Source organism: Pogona vitticeps, chromosome 5, assembly GCF_051106095.1.
Source record: "Pogona vitticeps strain Pit_001003342236 chromosome 5, PviZW2.1, whole genome shotgun sequence".
Taxonomy (NCBI): Eukaryota; Metazoa; Chordata; class Lepidosauria; order Squamata; family Agamidae; genus Pogona; species Pogona vitticeps.
In genome coordinates, this window is record NC_135787.1 from 5,246,610 (window position 1) to 5,273,110 (window position 26,501).

At 45.2% G+C, this 26,501-nt stretch overlaps 1 protein-coding gene across 3 annotated transcripts in view; it reads right to left on the reverse strand.

Moving 5' to 3' along the window:
- RNF24 (ring finger protein 24) overlaps nucleotides 1–23,833 on the reverse strand; it is a 69,550-nt gene extending 45,717 nt beyond the window's left edge. Inside the window, exon 1 of one of the 3 annotated variants that reach the window (XM_073002110.2) lies at nucleotides 23,683–23,833. Coding sequence is in view for 1 of the 3 variants with exons in the window: in XM_073002108.2 (XP_072858209.1) it covers nucleotides 9,876–9,907 (32 nt within the window). In the remaining 2 variants the exon portion in view is untranslated. Of the gene's footprint in view, nucleotides 1–7,806; nucleotides 7,832–9,875; nucleotides 10,026–23,682 lie in introns of those variants that run through there. The other 2 variants (XM_073002108.2, XM_020806641.3) reach the window with 2 other exon arrangements.
- Nucleotides 23,834–26,501: the final 2,668 nt, after the last annotated feature.

Here is a 26,501-nt window from a genome sequence, read left to right on the forward strand (position 1 = left end):
CCAGAATTTTTGGGTTCTCGGCTCTTTCAGGCGGAAACCTACCTTCAAAAATTTGCTAGAATTACGACACATCTACAGCTTGCAACTTGGCATACAAGGGAGGGGGGATTCATAGCCCTCAAGGCCTAAAAATGCTCAACCCCGGGGTGGCCGTCTACCACAAGCCCCCTCTGGAAAATATCATCCTCCTTCTTCTTCTCTCTCTCTTTTAGAAACAAAACGGCATTATAAGCAGAATTCCTTCCATCTCAGCTCCAGCAAGATTGGCATATTTCAAATTGCAACTCAACTCGCAGAACAAGCTAGCTAAAAATACCACCACAAGAGCTTCTGGCACAGTTGTAATATGACTCTGCACACGGCTGTTTCCAAATAGTGCCTCCCATGGTCGAAAACACAACTGGTCTACGTGTTCATTTTAAAAACAAACACCACTACGCCTTATGCCTAAACATCTGTGAATGTGGATGCGGACTCTGTGTTTATGTGTGTTAAGAAAGAGAGAGGACGAGGATGATGATTTTTTCTGGCTCCACCAATCAAAAGCATAACCGCAACACGCAGGAATGAATCAAACCGGATAAGCAGGCTAAGTTTTCCCGATTTAGCATTTTGAGAGGGGAAGTTAGACTGCAAACTCTTCATGTAAAATCTGTCTTTCCTACTTTCATTCCCTGGACAAGGAGTGGCGTTTCCTACATGCACCAGCGAGCGCGTCCCTGGAAACGGAAAAAGGCAGAAAGTCCCAACTTCTGTGTATCTTCTGTTCATTCCAAGGGAGCGCTACCTGGCATAGGAGGGAGAGCAACTTAAGCCACTGATGTACCCCCTTTGCCATGGTGGGATCTGCGGGCAACGTAGGCCGAGAGGTCAACACCACAGACTCAAAATTCTCCTGGTTCCAGGCTATCCGTAAAAGTCAACCCCAACGTTGCCCGTACTCCTTTAGGGTGGACATTCCCAGGGTAAAGAATGGCAATGGGGTATAAAGAGCTGGAGAAAGTTACTATTATGTGTGCTGCAATTCCCAGATTCGCTCAGGCAAGCAAGACAAAAATATTGAGGCTCGGTTCCAAAGGACTAGTGGCTCAGTCTGACGGTGCTGTCGGTCATTCCATCAGAAAGATCCTGGCCCAGCCTGGTTCATTCATAAACTGAAAAAGTTAATTTTGCTGGACTCCAACTCTCTATAGTCTCAGCAGAGCTGAGAACTGCCATCTAAGAAAAATGTTCTTTATAAGCTCCAGGGGTATAATGCAGAGGGCGCAGCCTGTTTTTGTGCCAGACGGCTGAGGGATTGTGGAAGTTGTAGGCGAGAAAGTACCGTATTTTTCCCGAGTATAAGACGCCCTCACCTTTTTCCTAAAAAGAGACCCTAGACAGCTTACAAGCTTGTGAACCAAACTCTTGAACAGAGAGAGAGAGAGAGAGACAGACAGACAGACAGACAGAATGATGTGGGATATGCATCCTAAGGAATATGGAAACACATGAAGCTGCCCCATACAGAGTGGGTCCACTGACTAAGCTACTTCCATTCTAAAAACAGCACGATTCCCTAAACCTCACTGGCCGTCTGTGATTCAGAAACCCCAAAAAGTTCTTTCAGAGTATAAAAGATGGTCAACCATCAAAACAAAGATTATCCAGATTTTGTCTTGCCTACCAATGTTGGTTGACTAGTTTCCCTTTGTTTGGGGAATTCCTCTCCACCTTCCTCTCGTAGGGTAACTGGAACGATGCAGATTCAGCCGTCAAAACCAAGATCTGGGGAAATGACCTGTCCTTTCTGGAATTCCACTGATCCGGGGAAATCCCCGAGCCTAGGGAAGTTTCATTTCGGAAACTTTTTAGAACTCCCAGAAAGCCCCAGCCAGCATGGCCAGACTGTGGCTAAAGCATTCCTAGAATCGTGGGCCAAAAAGGTCCATTTCCCCATAGTTGCATTGGATCTCGTTGTAGACGACTAGGGTCAGATTTACATGCAGTGCAGTAGAGAGTGGTTCGAATGTAATTACATTTTCCTGCTCGGTTTGCTCACCGTGAGAACAGAGCACCTCCGACCAGCAGCATTTGCATGACTACCCACGCGAAGACCACGGGTTGTTTTGTTTCACACTAGCAGCGTCAGTCTGCTAAATTTAAAAGTGGGGGACGGAAGAGGCGTAGGGAACGGGCCGAATTAATCTCTGCAATTTTCTAAACATTTTAAGCCATTGATCCCTTAATCTCATTGTAAGGAATTAAGAGAACGTCATCCTTTTGCCAGGAAAAAAAAGTAGTTCTCAAAGGAATTCTGCAGCCAAAACACAACAAAAAAAATGAAAGCCAACACCCTCAACTTTGCCGCAGCCAACATTCCCAGGAAGAATTCCCACACAACCAGAGGCAGCTGACGAAATTTTGTCTGGGCATTCTTTCAAGAGCCCTACCGAATTGGGCCAAAGGACGATCCGGCACTGCCCTGTGTTCGCAGAGTGGCCAACAAGATGCCTCCCGGAAGCCCACCAGCAAGAAAGGAAACACATTCCGTTTACATTTCCTCAATCCAGCCCACCCTACACTAACGGGTTTAGAGAGACAGACCGCACCTGATCCAGGAGAAACCATATAGCCAGAACGGCTAGTTGCCTCTGATTGCATTAATCTCGCCAACCTGGATCATCTCCTTTTAAAGCCACCGAAACTGGTGGTCATTCTTACATCTTGTTGTTCTTAGGAAGGACAAACGGCAATTCAAGTACAGCTCGGCGGGGAGCAGTTTTTTATAGCGCATATCTGGTGCCTCTTCTGGTGTCATGCAATAAGCATGGAAGAGATCCTCCAGAAAAAGCAGGTATTTTGTCACCTCCTGCACAACGATCCTGTAGAGCAGTTGTTCTCAACTTTAGCACTCCAGATGTCCTTGGACTACTACTCTCAGAAATCCTGGCCAGCACAGCTAGTGGCGTAGGCTTGTGGGAGTTGTAGTCCAAGAACATCTGGGGGCCCAAGGTGGGAACCCCTGCTGTAGGGTGAAAAAAGAGGGTACACTGAGATACAGCTCTCACCTTTCTCCATTCAGACCTGAGATGAAGATCTTAACCTCCAGGTAGGTACAGAACAGAACAACAACCCCTTCAAGTCTCCAGGAAAGCTGTTTTGTCAAGAGAACAGGCTGGCCATCACAAACACTCTTTTCCAACAACACAAGAGGCGACTCTACACATGGAAATCACCAGATGGGCAATACTGAAATTGGATTGATTATATTCTCTGCAGCCAAAGATGGAGAAGCTCTATACAGTCAGCAAAAACAAGACCTGGAGCTGATTGTGGCTCTGATCATCAGCTTCTCATAACAAAACTCAAGCTTACACTGAAGAAAGTAGGAAAAACCACTGGACTAGTCAGGTATAATCTAAAACACATCCTTTATGAATACACAGTGGAAGTTAAGAACAGATTTAAGGAACTCGATTTGGTGGACAGAGTGCCTGAAGAACTTTGGATAGAGGCTCGTAACATTGTCCAGGAGGCAGCAACAAAAACCATCCCAAAGAAAAGGAAAGGCAAGAAAGCAAAGTGGCTGTCCAACGAGGCCTTAGAAATAGCAGAGAAGAGAAGGGAAATAAAATTCAAGGCAGATAGGGAAAGTTACAGAAAACTGACTTCCAAAGAATAGCAAGGAGAGACAAGAGGGCCTTCTTAAATGAACAATGCAAAAAAATAGAGGAAAATAGTAGAAAGGGAAAAACCAAAGATCTGTTCAAGAAAATTGGAGATATGAAAGGAAGTATGGACATGTTAAAGGACAAAAATGGTAGGGACTTAAGAGAAGCAGAAGACATCAAGAAGAGGTAGCAAGAATACACAGAGGAATTATACCAGAAAGATCTGGATGTCCCAGACAACCCAGATATTGTGGTTGCTGACCTTGAGCCAGACATCCTGGAGAGTGAAGTGGGCCTTAGAAAGCCTGGCTAACAACAAGGCCAGTAGAGGTGATGGCATGCCATTTGAACTATTAAAAATCTTTAAAGATGATGCTGTTAAGGTGCTACACTCAATATTCCAGCAAGTGTGGAAAACCCAGCAGTGGCCAGAGGATTGGAAAAGATCAGTCTACATCCCAATCCCAAAGAAGGGCAGTGCTAAAGAATGCTCCAACTACCGTACAATTGCTCTCATTTCACAGGCTAGCAAGGATATGCTCAAAATCCTACAAGATTAGCTTATATGCAGAATACATAATGCGAAAGGCTGGACTGGAAGAATCCCAAACCAGAATTAAGATTGCCGGAAGAAATATCAACAACCTCAGATATGCAGATGATACCACTCTGATAGCAGAAAGTGAGGAGGAATTAAAGAACTTCTTAATGAGTGTGAAAGAGAAGAGCGCACAAAATGGTCAAATAAAATCAAATAAAATTGTGGTACTGGAGGAGACCCTTGAGAGCCCCCTGGACTTCAAGGAGAACAAACCTATCCATTTTGAAGGAAATCAATCCTGAGTACTCCCTGGAAGGACAGATCCTGAAGCTGAGGCTCCAATCCTTTAGCCATCTCATGAGAAGGAAGACTCCCTGGAAAAGACCCTGATGTTGGGAAAATGTGAAGGCAAGAGGAGAAGGGGACAACAGAGGACAAGATGGGTGGACAATGTCATCGAAGCGACTAACATGAATTTGACCCAACTCCGGGAGGCAGTGGAAGGCAGGAGGGCCTGGCATGCTCTGGTCCATGGCCTCATGAAAAGTCGGACACGACTTAACACCTAAACAACAACAACAAAAGGAGCCATACAGAAAATTGTAGACCTCCTGGGGGAAAGAATCAGAAGCCTATGTTCATCGCAGCTGGCATTTATACCAATAAAGAATGAAACTAAAAAATCACAAACAATCATATCAACATTCATCTGAGTATCAAAGTACAGTTCTTTTCATTCTTGCAGTAATCCCAATATAGCTTGTGTCTTTTTCTACAAACTTTATTTATCTATGCTGTTTCCATGTTCCATACACACAAGTTGTTCATATGGAACCCTTCAGAAAGTCTTAAAATTGTTAGAAAACTGTCGACACAAACACTTAAAAAATATATGAAAACTGAACTTAAGTTGCAAGCAAATTATAAAGTATTCACTCCAAAATACAGGAGCAAATGTACAAGAAAGTATCCAAAAAGAATATTTTCAGTTACATTCTAAAAATACAAGCTTATAACTTTATAAGGCACATTTGAAAACAAAAGACAGAGAATATCTTAATAAAAAGCATTACAACTTTAAGTACCCTTACTTAATAAGCATGGAAAAAATATCAATATTGTTTAAAATATATAAAGTACAATGCATTACTTAGCTTCTAACCATGTTAAAAAACAAATACAGAACAATTTTAAATGCTCACTCAGCCAAACAATTAAAGTCTATAGAGGAAAATCCATGCTCATTTTTAGTCGCCTTTGTGTCCATCTGCTCTGCTACCTTAATGTTGTTATCTGGTGTGTATAGTGTAGTGCGAAGCTGTCTTGTTATGAGTTGAATACCTTGTTTGTATGTACTGTCTCCCCGTATATATAACTCTTTCATTTGTTTTCACTTCCTCCTTATCCATAAACAAACCTTATCTGCAGAGTTCTAAGAGCCTGTAAATCCAGCAAATGTTTTCCTATGGAAAATTCTATTGTTCCTGCAGTCTGTGTGTCTCTAGGAGTCTGCAATTTCATATCTGGCTAACCAACATTATTATGATTTTCATCATTGCTCTGGCTATTGATTTTACAAGCTCTAGAATATCTGTAATTACAAGCACCTAGAGTAGACCAACAAATCCTTATTGCATCAACAGTCCATGGAATTTCAAGTTGTCAGCTTCTTACTGCAGACCACATAGACTATTATGATCGCTAGTAGGGTATACTGTAAGACCTAAAAACACCATTTTCATATTTTCATCAGAAACAATTCTACTCATTCAATTCAATTGAGTTTATTCAATTGAACTGAATGATGCATGGAAGGGAAAGGCATTTAGTTTACTTCCACACTAAACTGGCAGACATGAATTAAATTCTTCAAAGCAGTGTTATCATATCATTGACCTTGTTCCCAGGCTTAGCTGGAAAAAAGCTGATTGTTTTGAAAACAACTATAACTAATGTAAACTGTTCCCCAAGCCATACTTTTAAACGTCTTTTCATTCCGAGGGGAACTTTTCTGCACCTTCTTTAATCATTTCGAACACCTTATTGACTCAAAATTTCATATGTTGAGACCCTATACAGTGAACTGGAAGAATCTAATCGGGATGTACAGGGTTTGCAGGGTGAGTGGGATAGTGCAGAATAAAATCTCTGTGCGCCTGGACTGCTGATGTTTCACATACTCCATAACTGGTTATTTTGGGAACATGAGATGCAACACACAAGTCCATATCATGTAACCGCAGTGACTTCTGCACTCCTTAAGTTACTGGAACGCAACAACTATCCACACCAGCAGAGGTCCTGGGGATCTCAGCTCAGTTGGCTGACTTCATTAAAGGAAGGGAGGGGGAAGAGATATATAAGGAGGTGTCTAAGGTGCATTGCTGACATTTGTGAGGTTGCATAAGAATCTCACCAACGTCACCAAGGTGATTTCTTAGAATATACCACGAGAATGCCCTTGGTTACCAGCTTGCCTTGTAGAGATCCAAGATTCAACATCCCACAATTGCCCGGCGGTATGACTGGATGGAACACAGCCACCCAAGAATTCCGAGGGGAAAAAAGGCAACCCAACGATGTAACTGAATCAAAAAAAAAGGCAACTAGATCAGGCCTGGCCAGGGCACGGAGCAGAGACAGGATTTTCACAGAACTTAACAAATTACAATAAGCTTAACATCTGGCAACAATGGTGTAGTGGAAGCTACATGTCAAAAGCAACATAGCTAAAAACAGGTTAAAAGCATGAAAATACTCACATTGTACATATACAGAGTGATGAGTATCTACATGCCATACTTTACATTCATGTGTGACCTATACAGTGCAATAAACACCTATATTAAATAACGTTTTATCCTTTTTCATGCTGATGGAGAGAACAATTGGTCAAGGGGAAGCATTCTGCTCCAATCTCCCCCTGCACTCATCTCAAAGTTTATAAACCGAAAGTGGCAGGCTCTTCTCCAGCCATGAAATATTTGCACACAGACTCATCAATTCAATTACAGCTCTCAATAGTGCTCTTAGACGAGAAACACCCTTCGGCTTTGAAATGAGGACAGCTTAAGACTATTCGGGGGGGGGGGGGGGGAAGAAGAAAATAAACCCCTTGGGCTTCTGTTGTTTTCAGTGCCACAACTAAGTTTGCAACTGCCTTGCACGTGCGCGCGCACACACACACACAGGCGTCGAATGCACATTGTAAGCTCCTTGAACTTAGGCAAAACTTTCAATCCCAGCACATATAGAGGGAGCTAAATCAATACTGTACTCAGAAAAGAAGGGAAATATTTCATGCAGGATGCAAGTGTGCAAAACAGCAAACCTAACAATTACAATGAGCAAAGAGATGTCCTTAGCATCCGAACCAACATTTTTTTTAAAAAATACATTTTTTTCCACTAAAGTTTTATAGAAGTTTTTGCAAGAGATCAAGTGACACAAGTTATATACATACCAAGCACAAACATGCTACAGAAAGAAAGAAAACACCACAAAAAAGGAAGAAGGTGTGTGGCCTACCCCAACATCAAGATAAATCAAACCACATCCACATAATAGGATTGCACCATCCTCTCACTTCCCAGTGACATCCGGCAGATTTACCTTGCAGAGCAATGTGCATGCAATGAAACGAAGCATTTCTCCATGAGCACCTCAGCTTGGACTGTGTGGCTTGCTGAGAAAAGCCTGGCGTATTACATAATTCCGCAGTCCGCGCAGCCCGTGGAAAGGAAGCCCTTTCAGAAACAAGATGCCTACCAGCCAAAAGTGCAAGCCTAATTCTGGGAGGGGGCTGCCCCGGCAGGCAGCGACGACAGCAAAATGCCCAAAGCTTGGAAGCGTTTAGGGTGTTGTTCCCCAAAACTGCCAGCCAGCAATTTTTTTTTTTTTTTTTTGCAAGCTGTGAAAACATCCCGGGAAGAGCAAAGACACCACACAACTAAACAAACAGGACAATGTGAAGCAATGCCATTACTGCCTGGGTGAGCACAATGCGAAACCTCACCAATGACAGCTGTTTTTTTTTTTTCCTGAAGGTTTGTCTGATAACAGTTGCCAAGTCAAATAAACATCCCACCCCATACGCGCCTTTCGCAACTATCTCCTGCATGGCTCCCAGACTGTCAGAGGAAAATGGATTTGCTTGGTCTCTACTATGAAGCTTTAGATTCATCCATCATCCTAGGGCTTCCCGTTGCAAAGCAGACGTATCCGACAGGACTCATGGGTTGGTAAGGTAAAGGACCCTGAGACATGCGCGGGAGGTAAGTTTTAAAACAAATCATCATCTGGAAACAGAAACACACAATTAAGGAGAGGGCATCCATGATCTCCTTAATATTCGTAAACTGCGAACAGAAGCCTTCCTGGGGCCCACGGATGAGAAACCTGAAAAGAGAAACATAATCTAGGCAAGGTCTATAAACACGCCTACCAATAAATGATTAGCACGTGTATCAGCAGCAGGAAATGAGCACCTTATGGACAAGGAAATCCACAAACGATAACACAAGGTGTATCTAATTAGGTCATTAACCATTCCTTAAAATAAGGTATTTTCCCTTCCTTTTTTTTTTTTTACAGATAAGAAACACATTTTAACTCAATCTGCTTTACGACTTTAATTCTGAAATGTAGACTTCAACAGGTCCATGTATTTAGTCTGTATTTCATGTTAAATTTGTTTTCTTTTTTTAAAAAAAATATGGGGTGGAGACAAAGAGCATGTAAAGGATCTACATTATGATGGTGTTTTTCCACTCTGATTCAGTTCCCTAGACTTTAAGGCCTGAACCTGCCAGGGAAAACACAGATCAGCACAACCACACAAGTGGGTTCTCCTCCGTCGGACTGTATTTGCACATGCTTGTGCAACCTGCACAAGGGACAGCCTGCTGGTGAGGCAGTTTTTCCGTAAGGAGATGCCGACTGAAATGTTTTTGGCCCCACTAGCAACAACTGGTAATCCTCTTCCTCAGATGCATAGGACTGGGCCAGCCAAATTATAGGCAGGCAGCCTATAATTGCATTAATATATTGTATTAAAAAGCAACTAGAGGTTGAGGCAGTGCTGCATGCGCTAAATAAGAGTGGCTGGATTTCCAATTTTCCAGAGTCACTTTTATAGGGCGAGTCCCTAACTGGGTAAGCAACTCCACCTTTCTTTCCATGGCGAATTTTCTGTGCTAAGGGGGGGGGGAGGCAGAAAAAGCAGCGAGAAATTACAAGGTCAGAAAACAGAACATCAGGACATCTTGACTTTTTGTACAATTAGGTTAATTAGAAGGCCATTGATACGTTAATTAAAGCCTGGTCCAGCGGTTCCCAAAGAAATGACAAAAAGTAATTCTCTGCTGTGAGAAGGAGTCACGAAAAACTCAGTGCCAAGGAAAAAAATGGATTCTACTTCCTCCACCCAAAGCATGAGTTCCTAGTCTTTGCACACATGAAAACCCACAGTTTTGTAGCAACACAACCTGCAACGAAGTGGTTTCTCTCTTCTTCTTTTTTGAACACACCACCTCACATAAATCCTGACACCCAAACCTCCATCGCCCCCCCGAAACAGGAAAGTTGCTGTCCGGTTCTCAGCCAGCCTCTTCTGCTCCCAACCGTCCGATTCTCGCTCTGGCCCTCCCTGTATCTTGGGTAAAGATCGGACCGTGACTTACATCAGGTTGGACATCTGAACGGAGATGGACATCGGTACAGACCTCCTAAAAAGAGCGAACTCATGAAAAGGCCAAAGAAAAGCACACAATCATTTAGCGGCGATCGCCGAAGAAAGAAATCCACTAACCCCGAATCCCACTGGCTGCAAGAGGACGAATCCGGCCAGGAGGCTGGGAATTAATACACGTTACGAGAGCCCTGACGAGGCAGGAGGAGCTGTGAGTGACATTCGCAGCTGCTCTGTACCAGGGCTCTAAGCCAGCGGACTAGGCACAGGATAGAGCCAGAATTACCGCTTCTGGACTACAAATCCCAGAATGCTGGCTGAGGGATTCTGGGAGGTGTAGTCCCAAACCCAGCTTTTCTCCGCTCTGGGATGGGGAGCGTCTCCTTTCATTCATTGATGAACCAGGAAGAGGGGTGGTGAATAACAGGAGGAGGAAGCTGCCCAGGTTCAAATCCGGGCAGATGCCTGTCTAATTCCATCTTTTCTGCGTTGGCTGGCCACACTTCCTTAGATTTTACATCATGTTGCTGCAGCTGCTCCTGCTGTAATTTCGAATGCAGCCAAGTAATTTCAAACGCGACCATGATCATGTTTCCAACATGTATGAGATGCTCCAAGAGTGTTTTATTATTACCACCCTAAGTGATTTGAGATAGCTGAATGGCGATTTGAACCCAGGTCGCCTGAATCTCAATCCAGCACTCTATGCACTACAAGACACTAAATCTCACAACTACTTACATTTAAACTACTTATACACTATTTACATTCAATAATGACCTGCCAAAGCAGGGCAAGTCGAGAAAGTGACCAGGGGAAAAGTTCTTCCGTGAGTTTCATGTCTCAGCAGGGACAAGAACCCAGAACTCCAAAGTCCCATTCCAACACGCTAACCACTACACCATACTGTCACGGTCTTTCGCCTTGCCTGTTACCTTATCCTTTTACGCCAAAATGTCAGGGATCAGAACCTGCGATCTCCTGCATGCAAAAGAGATGTTCTGCCACTAGACTCCGATCATGTGGGGTTTGAAAAACAAAAATTGCTGTGCAGGATATGCGGAGGCATCGTGACCATCAGCCTTTCCAGCTCCATAATACTCAATAATTAAAATGCATTAGCAGAGGCAAGCAGCCAAAGACATAACTTGGTTATTCCAACGCAATACGAGATTCCTTGATTCCGTTGCTTCCTTGTCTACCCATTTCCCATTTCCCTTCCTCACTGGGGTGGGCTTCCAGAATATAATCTTCCTCCATGCAAAAACCTGTATCTTCGTGTGCTTTTTTAAAAACACATAAGCGAAATCCAGACATCCTGAAGACTGGATAATAAACGGCTTGTGCTAGACCAGTTAATTCTGGGAAATATATTACGTGCTATTTTGTGCAGCTCCCTATATGTGCAGAAGCACAACAGAGAGAGAAAACACGCCACGTGACTAACACGGTGAGGCTGTTCCAAAATGACAGCTTCACTACATCTTTGGAGGGGGAGCAAATCTCTCCCTGCAAAAAAAAAAAAAAAATGAGGTCAGTGGCTGAGTGTCAACACAACTGCAGTCAAACCGACGCCACTAAGCAACGAGTGGCCGCACCTCAGAGTAAAATTTGGTTGCAGGGGTACCCAAATCATGCTCTTACTTCCTTTCCAGGCCATAACTGTTTGGAAAACAAAAATTAAAACGGCTTGTTCCAGAGCCAAACTAATTGACAGGAGAACAGGCAGGGTTGTTTCATTGCTTTTTTAATTATCACCCATCCTTCTTTGATTTTTACCTTCATAATTTCCTTCTTTCTTTCTGGAGCCCTGCGTTCTAAAAGTTCAGGCTTGGGATCCCCACAGGCTGAAGGGCGGTCTTGTTAAGAGTTAGGAAACCTTACTTTTTGATTCCAACTCCTAGTGTCTCCCACGATCTTCCAAGTTCCTTATTAAGCTCTGGGTCAGATGCTTCCCTTCTAGAAGAACTCTTGCTTTCTGCCTTCTAACCCAAAAGGGGAAGAGGTGTAAAACGGCAGACCTATGGACGGACCTTCCTTGCACTGAATCAGGCATCTGGTTCACCAAACCCAGCACGGCCTGTACAGAGAAAATCTCTCCAAATAGCTCTTCGGAAAAGACAAGACCTGGGGAAATTTAGGAGTTATTTAGCCCTGCTGTCTCTGGAATTCTGGGAGTTGTAGTCCAGACATTGGCAAAAAGTGTCTTGTGACCTGCTAGACAGGCTCTCAAGGACCTGAATGTGGGCACGAGGGTTTTCTGGTGCTTTTTTGCACCAGCAGTAGATACAGGCCATCTGGCTTCCTTAAGACTCTGAAGAGACCCCTGGACTGCAAGGAGAACAAACCTATCCGTTCTGAAGGAAATCAACCCTGAGTGCTCCCTGGAAGGACAGATCCTGAAGCTGAGGCTCCAATCCTTTGGCCATCTCATGAGAAGAGAAGACTTCCTGGAAAAGACCCTGATGTTGGGAAAGTGCAAAGGCAAGAGGAGAAGGGGACGACAGAGGACGAGATGGTTGGACAGGGCCATCGAAGCTACCAACATGAATCTGACCCAACTCCGGGAGGCAGTGGAAGACAGGAGGGCCTGGCGTGCTCTGGTCCATGGTATCGCGAAGAGTCGGACATGACTTAACGACTAAACAACAACAAGATGACATGACTTGTTAACTTAATTGACAAGCACTGTGCAATCACGTGGTCCACGGCACAGCTAAGTCTTCTAAGGAGGCATCTGGTTCATTGATGTATTTCTTATACAGTAGTTATCTTCTCTTTTAGTTACTGTCTCTTCAAGTTATTTTCTTTTAGCTCTTTTAGTTATTTAGCAGGCTGAATATCTCAATGGGTTAGAAATCTGGCTGAGTTGCTAGAAGGCAGAAGTTCGATTCCCCACTAGCGCCTCCTGGGAGAAAAGCCAGCCTGTGTGGCCTTGGGCCAGCTGCACAGTCCCAGGGCACCCCTCGAAATAGGGAACGGTAAACCACTTATGACTATTCTCTACCCGGAAAAAGCTTACTATTATTAGAATCATAGAATAATGAAGTTGGAAGGGTCCTAGAAGGCCATCTAGTTCAACCCCCTTTTCAAGGCATGGATCCAGGTGGCTGTCGATGTTTCTCTTGAATGCCTCCAGCGTTGTAACACTTACCATGTCTCAAGGTAACTAACTGCCTTACTGCTCTAACAGTTTTTCTTGATATTCAGCCTAAATCTATCTTCCTGTAACTTGAACCCACCGTTATATGTCCTGCACTCTGGGATGATTGAGGCCAGATCCTGCCCCTCCTATGCATGACAGCCTTTCAAGCACTTGAAAAGTGCTCTCCTATCTCTCCTCTGTCTTCTTTTCTCAAGGCTAAACATGCTCAGTTCTTTCAGCCTTTCCTCCTAGGGCTTGGTTTCCAGCCCCCTGACCCTCCTTGTCGCCCTCCTCTGAACTTCTTCCAATTGGTCAGCGTCCTCCTTGAAGTGCGATGTCCAGAACTGGACACAGTGCTCAGGAAGAAACCTTAACCAACGCCAAACAGAGGGAAACTAGCACCTTGCAGGGTTTGGAGACTATACGTCTGTTAATGCAGCTTGAAATAGCACTCCCCTTTCCTGTATTACTTCCTCAAAATTAGTTAGAAATGGATTTGCATACAGCATCGATCAATTCTCAGTCGAGTATCTCTCAAGATGTATCAGAGACTGCCAGGGGAAGCCACGGTCCAGCTTTTTGGACTCTGGGATCTCGAGAGGCACCCGGTTGTCAAAGGCTGGAATCAGTCCAGATGAGCAAACCCATATCTGAACTACAGGGTGCTCACGAACGCATGCACACTCCCTATAATCACCTTGCCTTAGGAAGGGAGGAGGAGACAGCTGAAAGGCCCAGGAATGCCTAAGCCAGATGTGTGCAGCTTTTCTTCGTTTTGCAAATGTGAGCTGCAATGGGAAAGTCTGACAGTCCTGTCTTCGGCCAGGCAACAACACAACGCTTCAGTTCAGTTCCCATCATGTTGACCCAAGTCAGACTCATATTTTCAAAAAAACACCATTTTAGGAAGTTTGGGCTCTTGGTGGTTTCCTTTCCAAATTTCCAGCTGTTTCTGGGCAGGCACAAAGCTACACTTTCTCTGGGCTTCTTGTCCCAAAATGACTCTATGGCTAATGCAAATATTATGAAGCAAGAGGTGTGCAGCCAAAAACTTGCTCCGAATACTCTGGATTAATATTATTATTAACAAGAATAGGCAAGTTTAGTTCACCCTCTGTAGATCCTTGGCTCTTCAGTCCATAGGCCCCTGATTTGACTATATTATCCATCAAGGGTTAGCAATAAGGATGGCTTAGTATATATTGCCTTCAGCACCAGAAATAGTACACTGGGAACATAAGGTGAAGGGTGTTGTGGTCCTGTTTGTGGAAGGGGTGACCGGCTCAAATTGCCCAGTAAACATCAGGTTTGAATGGGGATTTGAATACAGGTTTCCTACGCCCTTGTCTAACACTCTAGCTACACCTTGGCTCTCCTCCTATTTAATTCTACAGCCATCGGCGCCTTTATTACTTGACTATACAGCAGCTGTTCTTCTTTCTCCGGGTGCCATACATTTCCCTCAAAGTCAACTTGCTCCTTGTTCCCCGAGAGCTTTGGGGCAAAATTTTGCACCACTCCAGGCTGCAAACCACTCCACCCCCCAAAAATACCTATTTTTTTCCAGCTACTTTGGGCAACAAAAGAAAATAGCAAATGCTCAGTTTGATAACTCTGCCTTTTTTTAAAAAAAATTGGGCTTTCTGGAGGATGGCTGTTCCAAAGTTCCCAGCGAGTGTAAAAAATAATTTAAAAAATTATTTTAAAAATGGCGTGCACTCTTTCATACTTTTGGAAGTCACAGAATCATAGAAGAACTAAAGATTCCCAGAATCGAAAAAAGGAAAGCTGTCACAGTGCTTCACAGTCTCACGGCCCATTAGGCCCTATAAAGAGCGCGTCCCAAAGAACTACAATTCTCAGAAACCACTGCCACAGCTTTCTTTCAAAATAATACTAAATCAGTAAGAGGAAGCAACAGCAAACAGAAAGGCCAGGGGATCAAAATGATGCAGGTAAAATTACTCAAACGCCCTTCTCCCAGGTTGGGGGACAACTTCCAGGAGTACCGATTTAGGTTTCTCGGCAACATTTCTTGATGAATTCTGGGAACTGAAGTCCAAAACACAAAAGCACATACCCCCACTAACAAAAAAAAAACCTAATATGTCTATAATCAAATAATTATGTGCCATCAAGACAACTCTGAACTATGGCAACCCTTCTCAGGATTGTTCAGGTAGGGAATACACAGAAGTGGTTTCCCCTTCCCTTCCACTAGGGGCGCTGTGAGACTGTGCCGCTTGCCCAAAGCTACCCAGGCTGGCTCTACTCAGAGGAGGCCCAGTGGGGAACCGAACTCCCAGCCTCTAGCGCTGCAGATACCTAAACCATTGAGCTATCCTAGTAGAAATCCAAGAGGCCTACAGGAACTGGAGTAGGGTGTTTTTTTGGCCAAAGCAAGGTTTTAAAAAGATTTTAATGAGTTGGGGGCTCACAGGAGGTCACAGGGAACACAGCCATGACCCATGGCCTGTACACTGCCTCTTTTCCACCCTTGTTTTGCAGCTAGAATAAACTTTCCATGACATCCCATGAACTGAAGTTGATGGTGAATGGTTGCATTCAAAAGTTACAGGTCAAGTTTTAAGGTCATGTTTTCTAGGAATACCTACCCTATGGGGATGCAAAGCTGGAAGGAAACCGTACATTAACTCTATCAAGGGACCAAGGATTACTGGTATCTGAGTGTGTGCATTATTACAACCTCTTTTAAGACACTTGAAAGGTGCCACCCATTTGAAAGGCAAGCTATAAGACGCCTAAATAAATATAGGCTCTACTTAAGAGAAATTAAATTACAGGAATTTCAGAAAGGATATTCTTTGAGGGCAAACCTTATGCCATGTCCTCCAGGGGATTAACTCTGACTTTTTAATTTTGTTTGCCAAAGGACCATCTGGCCTTCAAATTCAATGGCTAATTCAAACAGCTAAACTCAATTTGCTAAAATGGAAATCCATAGAGTGCTCCAAGCACTACCAGCTGCGTGATCCCACGCTCCCCTTGATCGCCTGCTCTTCCTCCTGTCCTTCCCACGGACCCCCCTGGTTCATAAATGGCTAAGCCACTGGAGGGAAAGGGTTAATGCATGCTAGGCCATATAACGCTGCAGGTATCAGCAGTACCTGGTGTAGTATCTTTGGTAAATAAACAGTAAAGATAAGACAAGGGTTAGTTGGTGTGGATTTTATGCCATGTTTGTGTTAATATACTCCCAACAGGATATGAGCGCCATGCAATTCCTGCAACTGTAAGAAGAGCAGAGTCACTCTATGCATCAATACACCGCTTCCTTTTCAAGATGTACAGGTCTAACTCCACTCTCAGATGTTCATCCCATTAACCACTACAGAGATGCTTTGCAGCCTCTTCCCCAGAAGTGACATGTTGCATAAAAAGGGGTGGATAACAGGTAGCCTCCCAGAAATCCTACAGCAACCAAAATATTCAAATTTTGGGGGTGATTGTGTTGGGCTCAAAATGCCCTCTAGGACTGGGAGGGGCAATTGGGGCCCTTCAATTTGTGTCGAGGTGGGAAATCAGGGAGAGTATGACTATGAAATAGTCTATGCAAATAGAAGGGAAAGATATGGAGGCAGTGACAGATTTTACTTTCCTGGGCTCCATGATCACCGCAGATGGTGACAGCAGCCACGAAATTAAAAGACGCCTGCTTCTTGGGAGGAAAGCGATGACAAACCTAGACAGCATCTTAAAAAGCAGAGACCTCACCTTGCCGACAAAGGTCTGCATAGTCAAAGCTATGGTTTTTCCTGTAGTGATGCATGGAAGTGAGAGCTGGACCATAAAGAAAGCTGACCGCCGAAGAATTGATGCCTTTGAATTGTGGTGCTGGAGGAGGCTCTTGAGAGTCCCCTGGACTGCAAGGAGAACAAACCTATCCATTCTGAAGGAAATCAACCCTGAGTGCTCACTGCAAGGACAGATCCTGAAGCTGAGGCTCCAATACTTTGGCCATCTCATGAGAAGAAAAGAGTCCTGATGTTGGGAAAGTGTGAGGGCAAGAGGAGAAGGGGACGACCGAGGATGAGATGGCTGGACAGTGTCTGCGAAGCAACCAACATGAACCTGACACAACTCCGGGAGGCAGTGGAAGACAGGAGGGCCTGGCGTGCTCTGTTCCATGGGGTCACGAAGAGTCGGACACGACTTAATGACTAAACAACAACAAATGACTATGAAAGAGGGGGAAAGGGGTCAAACTTACCTAAGGCAGCACGTGTGCAATTTCTGCCCTGACACTAGAAAGAAGCAACATACAGGACCATCTCTAAATTACACCACAACCCATATTAAGGCCAAAAAATGCCTGATAACGGGTGGAATCCTCTTCTTAGTCCAACTTCCCAGTCCCACTTGTAGGTGCCCCACTGATTCATCCTGCTCGCTATGGGCCAAACTCACGGATAGTAGAACTTCGGGATGTCCCATTAGAGTTTTATCCCAACTCCGCTGGAAATGCTCAGAACCAAGTCTGGAACTTTTGAATGCACGTGACATCTTCTCTTGCTGAACTCTATGCCCTTTCCTCAACACATTCAGTCAGGAGCAGCTCTGACCGACTTCAGTGGAAACTCCTCGTTAATGGGTTTAAAGTCACAATCTACGAGGTGGTGGTGGTGCGGTCTGTAAAGAATTGAATGGGTATCAGAACACTTAAGATACACTTTGTTGTTCTGTGCCATCAAGCCAGAACCGACTTATAAACGGCCCTAAGAGGTCTTTCAAGATAAGTGAGATGCTTAAGTAGTTCTACCAGCTAGACTCCCCCAGTGACCTTCCATGGCTGAGCAAGGATTTGAACCCTGTTCTCTAGAGCCCCAGTTTGTCACTCTATCCACTCCACCACACTGGGAATCAAGATACACTTTATGTATCTCAAAAGAACAAGCACGCATTTTCATGAGCAGAAAAAGAAGTTAAGACACCAAACATCTGCTATATCCCAAGGTCCCCGATCATGTTTTATAACTTCTGCTTCAATTGCGCAAGGAAGTTTCGAACTGTTAGTTCATCTTGAATACCGCAACCAATGATGCAAGTGGACAGTGGAATCAAGGAATGCTACTTCAGGGAAAGGGGCTTATAATAATGTATGCAACATATCAGAAAAAGAACGAATTGTGGTATTGCTCCCATTAAGTCTGAATTAGGAAGCAACCATATGGTCCAGAATACAGATGTGTTGAAGCTCTTCAAAGTGGTCTGGAGTTACTCCCCCCTCCTCACAGGCCCCTGGGCTTTGTATGTCACAATAAGAGCAATGTTGTGTTCCAGGATCTGGCAGACGGAGACCTGCTGAATTCCTGAAAACGGGACCTTCCTTGCTACATGTCCCATCTTATATCTCCTTGCACTTCTTAAGAGAGGTGGCCGGGAAGGTCCAGTTATTGCCTGAAGGCATCAGCAGTGCCTCAGCACCATGGCCAGGTAAGTACATCCAGGAAAACTAGGATCCATAGGAACCTCACCCTCTGCGACTCCCTATAAGCAAAACAAAGTGTACGCACATGCCGAGCAGATGGCAGAAGCCCTCTCCTCTCCCCCGTACATGGCTGCAGCCAAAATCTTTGCCAGGCGCAGAAGAGCTGGCCAGGAGGACATGATGCGCATGAATTATATCATCACTCTGTGCATCTAAGGGGCTCAACCTGGATCCATTCTGAACCAGATGCACATCTCAAACAATCAAAGGTCTGATCCCTCTTCAGACTACAGACAGGGGAAATTATATCTCTTTATCAGCTTTAAAAGGCGACTGGAGAAAATTCTTAAGAGGACGGGCCATCAGCTGATATGAGTCATGATGGGTTTCTACATTCCCTCCAGAACCAGAGGGAGAAAGCGCTGGGACAGCTCTTTGTGGGTTGGAGTCCCTGACTGAGGAGCCCGGAGCTAGAAGTTCCAATACTCTCTGGAGCGCTTAAGAGAGCCACCGGTCAAGAATACCTGAAAGGTATGTGGCTGACGGGGCTCTGTGCCCTGCTACCTCTGCATAACCTCGGGCAAACTACATGGCCCTCGAGCGTGCCATCAGGAGGGCTTGGCGAACCATTTATGAACCCCTAATACCTACGAAACTCAAGGAAGTTGACTTTACATCAGAACCGACCAGTAATGCATAGTTATTATTACTAGAGTCTGCATGCCTTTCTACATCAGCCGCTGGGAAGCATGTGCAAGAGGATATTTCGACATTCCTGTCCTGCATGGAGGCTCCCCACTGACAACTGGCTGGTTTGCAGGGCAAACAGAATTCTAGATGGGACATGCCTTGGGGTTTGATCCTGAAGGGACTTTCTCTAGTCCTTAATGTTTTCCTGCACCTTTCCCTCCCTGCATAGGGTCAGTTAATGCCAGAGACAACGCAACCGGTAAACTCTTCGGCTCCGATAACCGCTCTATGTGCAGAAAGCAGTTTTTAACTTTTTTAATATGCGAATTTAACCCCACAACCCAATATCATTCAGCTCAGGAACAGCTTTAATACACAACCTTCTGTCCCTGTGAGTTGCTACAAAAGCTAGCGTGAAACACAAGGCATTCAACGGCCATCACCGAAGAGGGAAGGGAAGGCCAGCTTTTCTCCCTCCTTCCACTGAGGCAGGAGGGCCTGCAAACAGAATTTTCCTAACTGATTTCCTACAATCCTTCCCGTTATAGTAGGTCAAAAATGGAGAACAGAAATCCCGAGCACATCACAGCAAGACAAAAGATAGAGCACAACAAGGGCGCATAAAAAGGGAGAAGGGGGAGGTCCAACTGCACCCACCTGATCTGAAAGAATACTCTTTTCAAACTTTGGCATGAAGGAAAGGGCGAGATCAGTTTCTATTCACACATATATGTCATGTTCTAATATTTTGTCACACTGACCGGGAATCAGAATTATGCTCCAAGCAAAAAACATACTAGTTTGTCATTGAGTCGCCTTCAGGGTTTGGAAAAGTTACTTTTTTGGTCTATGCTTCAATGGACCCACCAATGAGCATGGCCATGCAAGGCTGGCTTGGGATCTGCATAACTCTAGTCCGAAAATGGAACTGTTTCAAATGCTGTCCAGAAGTTTTGCAAGTCTAAAATGCCTAGAAATTCACCTTGATCATTATGAAAAACAAATACAGCTGCTCGTAAGTGGCAGATGTTTGAAAATTAACTCTAGTCTGTTAAAATGGCTACACATCTACTACACCTACTATGCATTAATGTTTAATTGTACCTAAATAACTAGTCTCGAATTAACACAGCTGTGTGCAGAAAGAGAAACGTACAAACAAGGAGAAAAGAAAGAAATTTGCAACTCTATACTGCTCTAGCTGGAGAGGTTGTAGACCCCTATATATTACAGTGGACCCTCTACTTACGAAATTAATCTGTATTGGAACGGTGGCTGCAAGTCGAAAAGTCTGTAAGTCGAGTCTCCATTGACCTACAATGCATTGAAAACCAATTAATCCCGTAACCGGCCGTTTTTGTTCCGTTTTTGTTCCATTTTTTTTCCTGGTCTGTAGGTCGATTCTCCGGCTGCAAGTCAAATCTAAATTTTGCGACCAGAGAAGTCTGTAACTCGAAAATTCTGTAAGTCGAGCCGTCTGTAAGTCATGTACCATCAACTCAAGTCTGACTTACCGGGACCCTTTTCAGGTTTTTCTAGGTACTCAAAAGTGGTTTTCCCTTCCTTTCCACTAAGGGCGCTGTGGGACCATGCAGCTTGCCCAAGGCCACCCAGGCTGGCTCTAACTCACAGGATACACAGGAGTGAATTGAACTCCGCACCTCGATCTCACAGGCAGAGACCTAATCCACTGAGCGATCCAACCAGCTCAATTATAATCATGTGCCAACAAGTAAATTCTGACTTACGGAGACCTTTTTTTCAGGATTTTACAAGTAGAGAATACTCAGAAGTGGCTTCCCATTCCCTTCTTCTGTGGTCACCTGGGGAATCTGCAGCTCGCCCAAGGCCATACGGGCTGGCTCTTCCCCAGGAGGCAGAGTGGAGAATTGAAATCACAGCCTTTGACTCCGTAGCTAAACCACTGAGCTATCTGGCCAGAAGAGGTGCTAATATCTATTAGCACCTCTTCTTGCGGGGAAAACAGGTTCAGAAGTTGGAAACACAGGTGGGGAATTCTAGTTGTACTGTGTATGTACAAACATTTTATGTTAGTTATGTTACTATTATTTTTCTGTAATACAAAGAAGACGATGTTGGAAACACAAGGCACGGGAGCAGCCTTTGTGAAAAGAGGAAGGGGTCTGAAGATCAAACAGCCCCAAACATTTTAAAGGCGTCGGGGGAAAAAAGAGGAGCTGCATCGAGCCAGCTTTGCGTGTTGCTAAGCACGTTACATGCAGGATCAAGAACGAACAGATGAAAAAAAAAAGGGAGGGAGGAAGAGAAGCCAATCAGCGCAATATGCTGCTGCATTCTGTTGCCAAAGGTTCTTCTTACATACACACACAACACACACACACAGAGTGCAGATGCAAAGAGTTTGGCGCCTCCTCTGAGGGGCCGGCATCGAGGAGCGAGCTAGCTAAACCGCATGAGACTGTAATGGTAACAGGCATTAACAAAACCAGCTGCTTTGCAGGACGGGTCCAGAAATACCTCGGAAGAAGTTTCCATTCTCTCTGCTATTTGCTTAACTATTTGCTGTGTGTGGTTTTCTTTTGCTTTTTTTTTTTTAAAAAAAGAATCAGCCAAATTATCCCACACTCTTCCTCAGCACCATGGACTTTGCACAAACGGAGCATTTTGCTCACTCACTGCCGAGGATCAAAGGCAATGGGAAAAGTTAAAAAAGTTGTGCCTTCAAAAGAGACCCCCTTGGTTCATTTTGTCTGATCTCGTTCACGCCAGTCCACAAAGCGAAGCCACGGGTCCTTTCCTGTCCAACTTTCTAAAGTCTGGTATGGCCAGCCCGTTGGGAAAGGAACAGGACACTTTGGGAAAGGGCGCATGGCGACAAATTAAGAATCCAGCTTTATGCTTCACGATGCTCATGCCTTCCGAGCCCCAAAGGGGGGAAAATGCATGCTGCCACTCAAGGACGATGCCCCATGCCTTTTCCGATGCAAACTTGCATACAGAGCGAGCATAGCGCCCTGAGCAATGCCAGCCTAATAAAGGAGCAACAGCTGATTCAGACCCTGGGATGGCAATTTGGAGAGGCTGCTTTTGTGGCACAACATCACCACCCCCCAAAAAATGGGAGGGCAGAGAACCAGTTCCTTGGAGACGCCCATTAAAGCCAGGCAGGCAATTCAGATGTCGTGGCATTGAAAGGAAGGGACGCCTCATTGTTTCCAAACACAAACCTCCTCCACGCCTTCCCGGGCTCCTCTGCCAGGGCGACTCCCCACGCCAGACCCACGGCGGGCGGCCCCACGCACTCAGGAAACCCTCTAGGGAATAGGAATGCCCTCTTGCGCCCCCCATAAGAAAGCATTTCTTCATTTCCTACAGAGAGTGACCCACTCCCCTTCCCAAATCTACACATCCCCACAGGAGGGATATTGCCATGGGGCTCCCCCCCCAAGAAACCTAGAGCCCACCCAACCAAAAGCTATCCCCCCCAAACTTCCTACCTCTACCTTTGCCTTATTGAGTCAGAGGTTGCACGAAACCCCCCCCCCCAATAAAACCCAAGACAGGTTAAGGAAAAATGAGGAATGATCCCCTCTTCCCCCCCATTTACACAGATAACCCCCCCAAAAAACTAACTCAGGCTGTTCCAGCCACGACTCCCCAGTCCCACAAGCGAGAAGTCTCCCCCCTCACCCCAACCCAGGGCTACGGAGGTTTCTCAGAAGCACCACAACATCCTGGAAGAAAATACCCCCCCATCTTCCCCCCATCCCCTTATACTGCCCCCCCTTCCAAATAAAATACCACACTTGGGTCACAAAGCTCCCCCCCCCAATAAGCTGAACTGGAAACCTGCAAAACAGACAACCCCCCCCAGCAGCACCGAAGGACGCTTCTCAAGGCATCTTAATCTGAACCCCCCCATCCACATTGTTTGATTTTGCTATTTAATATTTCAGATGTTCCCCCCCACAAAAAAAAAACACACACACACAGAGTGTTCATTCATTGTTTGCTACCAAAGTCACCCCAGCCAGATGAGCCTTCCCTGGGAAGGGTTTTTTGGGGGGGGGCAGGCGAAGGCTATCCACCCACCCCTTCTAGGTCTTCCCCCCCCCCATGAATTCAACCCCCCACCCAAAACAAAAAAACCTTGGGGGCTGCAATGGGGGGGAAAGAGAAATCAAGACAGGTACGAGATGCCTCTCTTTGTTGCAAGTCATATTGAGGGAAGGCTCTGCCTCTGTGCAAGCCCACTGACCAAAGAATGATTTAAAAAAAAATTAATTGGTTTATTAAAAGTCAACCCCCCCCATACTTTGCAAAAGGGGGGGGGATGGAGATCACCTTCACCCATTCTGGCACAAGAGACTGGCAATAAGCCCTTGATCCCTTTAGGCATGGAAATAATGCAGCCTCTTCCAATAAATAAAATTAAAAAAAAAAAAACACCAGCCCCTCCAGGAGGAAAAAAAAACGAGGACGGGGATTCCTTCCTCTTCCTTCCCCCCCCCCAGACGCGGACTCATTACTCACCCAGAGAAGATGCTGCTGCCTCTGCACGGCGGAAGGGTCTCGGGAGCTCCGAACGCGGGCAGCCGCTTCACAGCCAGAAACAGCGCTCAATGCCAGGCGAGCGCCCAGACCCTCAGCGGCGGCGGGGGGGACGGTACCCGGATGTGGAGCACTCCGCCCCCTTCTCTGTCGTGCCGCCCCGCCTCCTCCAGCCCGCCGCCGCCGTCGGGCAACGCTGAGGCACGGCTTCTTTTTTTCTCCTACGGCGCATGCGCCCTGGGCCATGGGCTTTCCCAAGGCTGGGCAAAGGGAGATCCTTAGGACCCTTCTCACCCCAGGGAGCTCGAGGGTTTAGGCATGGGGTTGAGAGTTCGAATCCCCCACGGTGCCTCCTTGGCAGGGGCTGGAGTCAGGGGTCCCTTGGCGTCCCTTCCAGCTCTGCAGTTTTTAAAGGATGATTATTATAGATTTAATGTATTTGCAAAGGCTTTCACGGCCAGGATCTAATGGTTGTTGTGGGTTTTCGGCCCATGAGCCAAAGAGCCCAGAAAACCCACAACAACCATTATAGATTTACTTGATCTTTTATAAATTTGCTCGTTGCTTGGTGGGACCATAACAAGGGGGAGCAGGTCTTTTGTAAAGCTAATAGCTCTAAATTGCACGGTCAAGACTTAAGAGCCCTCACAGATCATTAGCATGACAAGGATAATTTTTGCAACACTATACTGTTCCTGGGAAAATCTGTTTCACTTCCAGCTAGTCCGAGGAGTGCAGCTAAACACAAGATGATCAGAAAAGCCTGATAGAGATGATGTCATTCTTCCTGTAACTCCTAGCTCCCTGACACTACTGATTCACCTTACTGGATCAAGTAGCTATTTGGTGGAATATTGCATTATGTGTCATTTCTGAGCTTTGATTCTGGCACCCTCCCCACACTCTAAAATCCAAAGGAAATTTTCTTTCCATGTCATTACTTTCGGCTCAAAAGCAGCTTCTGGTCTCCTGAAGCAAATCCTCCCAATATATTTGCTCTGGAGAGTCTTCACATGGTCTTGCTTGGAATTCTGGAAGCAGAGTTAGATAAACAGGCAGGCGAGTGGACAGTCTTGCCTCAAAGCGTGGAGTTGAACTCCATACCTGCCAGCTCTGGGACTGCTAGGGGCAAATCGCTTAACTACAGTGTGGGAAACAATGGCTACTACAGTATTACCAACTTTAGCTGGCGTTCTTGTGCTACGCCCAGCAAAAGAATCCAGGGTTCTTCGGGTCAAACACAGTGATTCATAGACTAGAAACACATTAAAAACTAAGGACAAACAGAGGAGGAGGGGGTGAGAAGTTGTCCCAGTTCCATGCCTGGTGGGAATATTTCTGATTTGCTGACTGGAGAGCTCAGTGATTTAAGTCTCTGGCAGAGCCAGAGCTTGTGGGTTCAATTCCCTATCCAGGAAGAAGAGCCTGCCTGCCTGCCTTGGGAAACCTGCACAGTCCCAGGGCGCCCCCAGAAAAAAAGGAATGGTAAACCACTGATGAGTATTCTCTACCTGGAAAACCCTGAAAGGGGTGCTGTAAGTCTGAACTGACGGCTCATGATTATTACATCTATTTTGAAAATATTTCTAACCCACCCTATACCAGCACATCTCATGGCAGGGTAGAGCACTTGAAAATCACATTAAAGATACCTGAAACAATGTATTCTTGAAGGATTTCATGACCGGGATCCGATGATTGTTGTAGGGCTGTCTGGTCATGTTCTGGAGGTTTCTCTTCCTAACGTTTCGCCAGTCTCTGTGGCTGGCATCTTCAGAGGACAAGAGTCAGAACTCTGTGCTCTGATGCAGTTTCGTGAGAGAGTTGAGTATTTGTAGCTGTGGGATCAGTTTTTTGTCCTTTTCAGGAGATTGGGTGATTATGGTGATCAGCGTGTATTTTTTTAATGGGCACATTGTTGTGATTAGGGGGGAGATGGTCTGTCACTGTGATTGATGGGTGTCGTTAGCTAGTCTTTTGTGTGCAGTGATCCCCAGTCTTTGTGGCTGGGTAGAGTTTGTTGCAAGCTGTATTTTTCAGTGCTGAGAGCCAGGCTTTGTTGAGTTTTAGACTTTCTTCTTTTTTGTTGAAGCTTTGCTAATGTTTGTGGATTTCAGTGGCTTCCCTGTGTTTAACATAATAATTGCTGGTGTTATCCAGTACTTCTGTCTTTTGAAATAGGATTTCATGCCCAGCTTGTTTCAGACAGAGTTCTAACTCCTGTCCTCTGAAGATGCCAGCCACAGAGACTGGCAAAACGTTAGGAAGAAAATTTTTTCAGAACATGGCCAAACAGCCAGAAAAACCTACAACAACCAGAGCAGGAAGCATCTGGCCCTTTCTGGACAACGGTGGAGTCCATGCAGTCTAGGCTCAAAGGTATTGCAAACCAAATCAGGCGCTAAGCATCAATGCACGTGGATGGCTCCGCTTGACTGAAGCAGGGAGAAAACCTATAACAAGTCAAACACTCAGAATACAGAGATATGCACGTACCACAAAGAGGCAATTGCTTGGTACACCTGAGGATTACTTGGAAATGTTACTTTTTTGGATCACAGTCCTAAAAGCCTACAGGAGGAAATCTTGGGAGGAAACAATAACAAAAACAGCAAAAGTAAAATACATTCAGAGTAACACACTTTATGTCAACTTTCCCCCTTGCTTTAGGTGTATGTCTGAAGAAGCGGACATGATCCATGAAAGTTCCCATTAAAATATAATAGCAGGTCTTTAAGGTGCCCCATGTTTTTGTCTTTTCCCCTCTGGATCTTACATGATCTTAAGACTTTCCAAAGTAC